The 7360-nt window shown below is 59.5% G+C and overlaps 1 protein-coding gene across 1 annotated transcript; it reads left to right on the top strand.

Moving 5' to 3' along the window:
• The first annotated feature begins 209 nt into the window (after positions 1 to 209).
• On the top strand, positions 210 to 4728 carry C1H6orf132 (chromosome 1 C6orf132 homolog). The gene is made up of 2 exons (XM_066247176.1): positions 210 to 2880; positions 3520 to 4728. Exons 1-2 carry the CDS (start codon positions 212 to 214, stop codon positions 3635 to 3637), a joined length of 2787 nt encoding a protein of 928 aa, XP_066103273.1. The 5' UTR covers positions 210 to 211; the 3' UTR covers positions 3638 to 4728.
• The last annotated feature ends 2632 nt before the right edge of the window (positions 4729 to 7360 follow it).

The following is a 7360-nucleotide window of genomic DNA, read 5'->3' as shown; positions in this document are numbered from 1 at the left end:
CCTGCGACCTCAAGGGGAGTCTCCCCCTCCCCCTCCACCTTCCCTGGCTTCCTCACCACCGGCCCTGTTGCTGGAACCCCCACCCCCACCCAGTATGGCTCCACCTCCGCCCCCAGGATCAGGAGCCCTGTCCCCCCCCTCCACACCCACCCTGCCTGATTTCATCCCCCCCGCCCCACCCTCCACCTTTCTAGCCCCGCCCCCACCCCCCATGCCAGCCCCAGCTCCCCCAGCTCCCCCAGCTCCAGCGTCTCCTCACACAGCCAGGATTCGCCTCTTTCCCCCTGCGGGTGTCACCAAGTGGAAATCGGAGGTAGCACTGAATGGCAAGCAGCCAGAGGCCCCCAGAACCAGTCCCCCCAGAAGCCCTGCTGAGCCAAAGGGGAGCCCCCTGGGACCCAAGCCAGAGCCCCACCTCACCTTCCCCCGTTCATTCAAGGTGCCTCCCCCAACCCCAGTCAGGACTTCATCCATCCCGGTTCAAGAAGCACAAGGGGCCCCTCCAGAGGAAGAGGAGGCCACCACGAAGGCCCCCAGTCGACTCCCACTACCTCCCAGCTTCCACATCCGCCCCGCATCCCAGGCCTACCCAGATAGGGCCCCTGAACCAGATCGCCCCGGGGAGCTCAGGACCGTGACACCTGCCAGCCCCAGACTGAGCCCGTCCCAGACCTGGACAAATGAACAAGCTGAGACTCCACCCTCAGCCTCTCCCGGGCCCCTTCCCACACCCCAGACCCCTCCCCCAGCACCCCCTCTCCCTCCCCCAGCACTCCCTCTCCCACCCCCAGCACCCCCTCTCCCTCCCCCAGCTGCCCCTCCTTTGCCCTCTGCTGGGAAGGCAGACCCTCCACCTGCTAGGTTTACGAAAAGCCCCAAATCCAGCTCTCCTGCTCCCAAACCCACACCCCCCAGCCCAGAGGACACAGCCTCTTCAGAACCCGTGGACTGGCGGGATCCCAGCCAGATGGCAAAGCTTCGGAGCGAGCTGGCAGCCTACCTCTTTGGCTCTAGGAGAGAGGACCAATGCACCAGTCAAAGGCCAGGCCCAACAGCAGCGTCTCAGGGAAGGGAAGGCAAGAAGGGCCCCGGCCTGCTGGAGAAGGAGGCTCCCCCCAGCCTGCCAGGGAAGGAGATCCCCCCAAGGGACCCTGAGAAGAGTCCCTGTCCAGAGAGAGAGGCTCCCACTGGCCTGCCCCTGCCCCCTGTGGACTACACCCACCAGGACTCTCCGACCCCCAGTGTCCAGCAGATCCGGAAGGAGCTGGAGGCCCGGTTTTCCTCGTCTGCGGAGAAGGAAGCCAAGCCCAGCAGGGGGACTCTGCCCCCTAAGCCTCGGCCAGGAGGGGGAAGAATCTTTGCAAACAGAGCTGATAATGGCCAATTCTCCAAGCCTGAGGCCAAGAATACACCACCAATATCCCCCACCCCTCTGCCAACCACACTGCACCCGCCCAAGGCCACGCCTGTCACAGCCACACCACCCAGGGCCACGCCTGGGCCAGCCACACCATCTACAGCCACAACTCTGCCCACCACATCATTCCAACACACAGCAGAGAAGGATCTGGTCCCAGCTGAGCAGCGGAAGGAACCAGAACTGGAAGAACCTGCAGTGCCTTCCCAGCCAGAGGCAGGGGCAGGAGGGCGCCCCTCAGAGGCCAGTAGGCTTCCCACAGGGGGAGCCCTGTCATCTCCAGCCCGCCCACCAAAAATAACCCCTGACAGAGAGGAGGCCAAGTTTCTCTACAAGGCCCATCGCAGCCAGAACAGCCCCAGCAGAGAGGTTGCTGTGGTGACACCCACCGTGGCCAGAGGAGAGGCTGCAGGGCCAGGGGAGCCTGCAGAGGTGAAGGAGCCCCAGGGGCTGCCGGCCCAAGCCCCGGCCTCAGCCCAGCCTGACGAACTGCTCAGGCACCCGGTGACCGGGGAGGTGGTGGAGCGGGGCTCCCCGATGGCCCTGCTCCTTGCCGCCAGGCAGAGGGCCCAGAAGGGGCGGTCTCGAGGGACTGCCCTGAGTCGGTCCTCCTTGCCAGGGAGTCTCCGCGGCCACAACGGCCAGCCCCAGGCAGGCTCTGACAGCATCTTCCTCAAGGACGGCCGGCCCAACTCCTTCACTGTGGTCCCCAAGTTACCCACGGAGGCGGAGAAGGATCCCCAGCTGGCCTCCTCCGCACAGCCCACCGTCCCCAGTCCATGGAAGGCCCGGTGGGGCAGGGACCCAGCGGACACAGAGCCAAGCTTGGGGAACAACTGGACCAAGGCAGAGCCCCAGACCCCTGCGGCCTGGGACAGATCAGCGTCCTCCCACGTCCCCCAGGGCTGCCTGCTGCCCAAGTCCTTCTCGTCCCCTTCTTCCCCTTCCTCCAAGGGGCAGGAGGAGAAGTTCGGCTTCGAGGTCATCCCACCACCGCCAGAGTTCAGCAACGACCCCGAGCCTCCAGCCCAGGCCCTCCTGTATCCGGGCCGCCGGGGCTCCTCTCCCAGGAACAAGTTTTCAGACCTGGGGCCCCTGGACACGGGCCCTGCGGCCTCGACGCGCTTCCCAGCCGCTGCGCGCTACTCGGCAGCCGGGGGCCTGGAGCGCTTCTCGGGCGGGGGCCGCTCGCTCATCAAGAAGCGGCTGTACGTCGGGGAGCCCCAGCGCGGCCCCGGGCTGACCCGCGGGGGCAGCGGCCGCAGCCTGAGCACCCCCAACTGCTGCGGGCCGCAGCCTGGAGCACCCTTCGGAGGCCTAGAGATGCGGCGCGTCAACTCGGCGGGCCGCGCGCCCCCCGGCGGCCTGCGAGCGCGGAGGATGTCCCTGGAGAGCTCCACGCGCGGAGAGGTCAAGTACAAAGCTCCCGGCAGCGACCACCTTCCCGCCTCCGCTACTGGCCGGTGAGCTGGGGGCAGAGGCGACAGGGTGGGGGGTGATGGAGGGAGCCCGGGGTGGGCAGCTAGGCGAGGCGGAGGCACTGCCCTCGGGCCAGGCCTGGGCGGCCAGCTAAGGGCACCCTTGGTGTTCTGTTCTCCCCTCTGGCGTTCTGGCCCTGGGCAAGGGGAGGGTGTCTCACGTTACCTGCAGAGGGTGCTCCCCTCACCTGCTTCCTCGTCTCCCTTGATCTCCCTGCTTTTTCCCCACCAGCTCCGCCTCCTCTCCCTCCTCTCTCCCACCCCCTGGAGTCCCAGGGCTAAGGGTGGGGTGGTGGAGAGCTGGGTGGTCCTTAGGTTCCGGGATTTCCCAACAACACAGAAGGATGCAGAGCCAGGCTAGGAATGAAGGGTATTCATTAGGTAGTCCTCCATAGCCGCCGGAGCCTGGGGCTGGTAAATCAGTACTGGCGAACTCCCGTCCCCCCTGGGGTGGATAAGCCCAGGGCTTGGGGGGCAGAAACATGGCGCTGAGCTGCAGCTTTCCCTCTTACACCCTGGTGGGGTTGGGGTGGGGTGGGGAGGTGGGGGGATGGGAGGGGAGGACAGGGCTGTTGGTTAACCAGCTGCAAAGATTAACCTCACTTCTCCTCTGCTCCCCACCAGGTCTCCCCGCAGCAGCCCCCACTATGGAAGCCCCATCAACACGTTTACCGTGAGACCTGGGACCCGCCATCCCATCTCCTACGCCTATCCAGGGGCCCATCGGAACGCCCCATCCTGAGGCCAGGGTCTGGCAGCTCTACTCCAAGGGGTTAGATCTGGGCGCTTGTTTCCGCGGGGGTGGGAGGGACACAGCACAGCTAGGCGACCTGACTGGGGCACAGAGGAATCTTTGTTCCCCAAAGACAGAGAGATGGACAACAAGTGAGAAGCAGTGGCCCCAAGAAGATCAGGAGTGGGCCTCTGTTTCCCAGAGTTCTGGGGACTGTCAATGGATGGGGTGGGAGGGGGGAAGGAGGGAGAAGAGGAGGGACCTTTGAGGGCCTGGAGCCTGAGTTTCTGCTATCTGGTACTATTTGCTTTAGCAAGGCTTATTTAAAGAGGTTTTACGAGTACAGCCTACTGAGCCCGTTCTACGAGCAAGGGGTAGGGCGTTACATCTGAACCGCAACCCCTCTTGGGGTGGCTGCCTGCCTGCCAGGCCCTCATGAAGGGCTGTCAGGTGGGGGCACAGGGCGCCACAGGCTGATTTCTCTAGCCTCCACCATTCCACCAGTTGCCATCCCAAAGGTGGTTGCCGGAGCTCCTAGCAGAGAAGGTGGGACCAGGAATGTGCTTACACAACATGTTGTAGAGGATGTACCAGACAGTGCTTTGCACTGATTGGCCAGTGGCAGGGCAAGGGGATTGAAGGTTTGGTTGGCTCTGACTCTGGCCTTTAGCTATAGGGGTGCTTAGAGAGAGAAGGTTAAGGCTTACTTCTTTACTCAGACCCAGGCAGCTGTGATTTGGGGATTGGGCTCAGGGAGCCCGAAGGCCTAGGGCTCAACACTGAAAGCCTTACATAGCCAGGTCCCATCAGGCATTTGGAGGGGGCATCGTTCTCGACTACTCCTCCCAACCCGGCTACTACAGGTCCCCAATATTATCGAGACCTTACAACGTATAGCCAAGCTGCTGCAAGTCCTTGGAAAGTGGGAGGTGGCAGAGACAGGAAATAGGATCTGAGAGATCTTCGCTGCCCGAAGGGAATGTTTTGGCAAGTTGACTGGTGGGACCCTGCCGTTCAGAGCAGGGGACCTATCAGTGGGGTGCCCATTCATCCTTTGCCGGGCAGTCCTGGTTTATGACTTTTTCAGTGAATTAGACCCCTTTCCACTTTCAAAAAAGTCCTGGTTTGGACGATATATGGTCACCAAACATATCAGGAAACCATATTCCTTGGTCTGTCTCCCCTCAGGTCCTGTTGGGCTGAATTCCTGGGACGAGGCCCAGGCAGGCTGGCTGCCTGTGAGGAGGGAGGGCAGGGAGTGGCCACCCCAGAGGAGCAAGCCAGGAGTGGGCAGCAGGAAGCAGTTCCCTTTGGGGGCAAGATGTTGGGCCTTTATGATTTGTGGTGACCTGCCAAGGTACTAGTTTATAGGGACAGCAGGTGAGCCACTTTAGGGGGAGAGGGTACAGGGGTGGGTGGGCGGGCACCTGGATGGGGCAGGATCTGGTTACTTGTGTTCAAGAAGCGAACCCCACCCCAACGCTGTCACTGGCTGTCTATATATATGTATTTTCCATGTTCATGTTTTATAAAAGAGTTCTCTAATTTATCTGCTGTGTTAAGGCTTGAGGGGCGGGGCATGTGCTCCTAGCTGTAGATTGCTCTGGGGTGCGCGGGGAAGGACGCGCTCTCACTTGGCTTGGGAAATAAACAGGCCAGTTTGGATGGACCTCCAGCTTGGTGGCTGCGGACTGATGACTCGGGGACACTGGGGTGCGAGGAGGGGCTGGGAGAGCTCAGTCAGGGAAGGATGAGTACAGGGTGGTGGCTGAGCCCAAGCTTTCTCCCTGACCCTTAGTTCTCTTGTTCTCCAAAGCCTTCCAGGGCAACGAGCAGAGCTGAAATCTGGCGGTAACACCCCGTGTCCTTAAGCAGGTCTCTGACTCCCTGAGCCTCAGTTTCTCCCTCTGTACACCAAGCATGATAATAATACCCACCTCATCAGGCTGTGAAGATTGGAGAAAGTCATGAATTCAGTTTACAAGTGTCTTGAGTGACCGCGAGATGGCAGGCTTAGCATGGATATGCAGCAGTCAACACTGACGGACGACGGCCCAGGGCAGGACTCCAGCCTAGTGGGAGAGAGAGGGTGAGAAGAGCTCACAGAAACATCATAACTTATAGTAAGTGGGAGGCAGGGAAGGAAAGTTATTCACCCTGAGAATAACTGCAGGGTGAGGGAGAGGAGTGGATTTACTTAAGCCAGGTAGTCATGGAAGGCCTCCTGAAGTGGTGATATTTATGCCACTTTAGGGAAAGCATCCAGCACATGTCTGGCACTCAGTAGTTGCTCAGTAAATTGCATCTTTGGGCGATGCCGACTTTAAGCATGTGTGTAGCCTTTCTCAATTTTCCAGAACGCTTTGGCACGGTATCTTCAACTTTTCCAAAAGCAGAAATGGGGCACAAGAGAAGTCATCTCAAGACAGTGTCAGAGAGAGGGTTATGTTTCCTCCTCTGAGTTCTTTTCCGGGAAGGAGGGGTCCCTGGGAAAGGGAGACTGGGAAGATGATGCACTGATTCAGCAGCTGCTTCCCAGAAGGGCTTCCTAGGTCTCCTCCGTGCTGGGGCTTTGTTCTGTCCCACTGTCCCCCAGCCCCCACTGTGTATCAACAGTGAGGACAGGGGCCCCTACTCCCAGGAGGACTTGGGGCTCCACCTCTGGCTGCTCTCCCCTCCCTGATCTCTCCTAACTCCTTCCCCTTGCCTGACCTGGAGGGGCAGCAGGGAGTAGAGGGGGGGAGGGTCAGGACCTCACATCTGGCTCTGCCCCTGACAAGCTGTATGAGCTTGGGTCTCCACTAACTCAACTCAAAAGAGACGGAGCTGGACTTGTACTGTGTGTGGGTCTTAAACCTTGTGGGGACCCAGACCTCTCTAAGAGCTATGGGTCCTCACCCTGGAAAGATGCTGTCACGTGCATTTTTACACATTATCTCAGGCACGCCACAGATCCTCCCAAAACCGGGCTCCGTGGACCTCACATTGAAAAATGATGCAACGGGCCCTGGCCAGGTAGTTCAGTTGGTTAGAGCATTGTCCCGATATACCAGGGTTGCAGGTTTGACCCCTGGGCAGGGCACGTACAATCAACCAATGAGTACACAACTAAATGAACAACTAGGTGGAACAATGAGTTGATGCTTCTCTCTCAATCAATGGGGAAAGAAAGAATCAGTCAATGCATGCCTAAGTAAGTGGAACAACAAATTGCTCTCTCTCTCTCCCTTCCTCTGTCTAAAATCAATAAACAAAAAGAATAAAAAGAGTAAAAGTTGATGTAACGGTGTTTGCACCTCTGCACCCACTGCCCCAGGCAGGCTCCTCCGTCTCTCCCTCCTCAACCTTGACAGTTTGGAAGGTTCACTCATTCTCTCGTTTCTTCATCGAAAATGTGCTGGGCTTGTAATACCCCTCATTCCATTTTGTTGATGAGAAAATTCAGGCTCCAAGAAGAAACGTGAATTGCTTCAAATAGCCACCTGAATCCACACTATGCGTGCTTTATCACAGCTGTCTCCCCTGTCCCTGTCCGTTCTCACGGGTAGGGATGGGGGAGGATACAGCTTGAAGGAGATGGGTAAACCCCTTAGAAAAGGTTAATGGGGTGGTAGTACAGGTGTTCCTGGATCAGGCTGGCCACACCTTGGTTTCTGGAGCCTCCTCACTGCTCCCTGGGTGTGGCCCAGGCCGCAGTGGCCAGAACCCCACCTCTCGGGTGAGTCCCAGCCA

The sequence above is a fragment of the Saccopteryx bilineata genome, chromosome 1, assembly GCF_036850765.1.
Source record: "Saccopteryx bilineata isolate mSacBil1 chromosome 1, mSacBil1_pri_phased_curated, whole genome shotgun sequence".
In the NCBI taxonomy this organism is placed as follows: Eukaryota; Metazoa; Chordata; class Mammalia; order Chiroptera; family Emballonuridae; genus Saccopteryx; species Saccopteryx bilineata.
The sequence above is the reverse complement of the archived record's forward strand: the minus strand, read 5'-3'. Positions and strand labels throughout refer to the sequence as shown.

Excerpts from the sequence above, each read along its gene's own strand:
- C1H6orf132 (XM_066247176.1), top strand. The coding sequence starts at position 212 with ATGCCAGCCCCAGCTCCCCCAGCTCCCCCAGCTCCAGCGTCTCCTCAC. Across the intron at positions 2,881-3,519 it reads CCCGCCTCCGCTACTGGCCG|GTCTCCCCGCAGCAGCCCCC; the intron begins GTGAGCTGGGGG and ends GCTCCCCACCAG.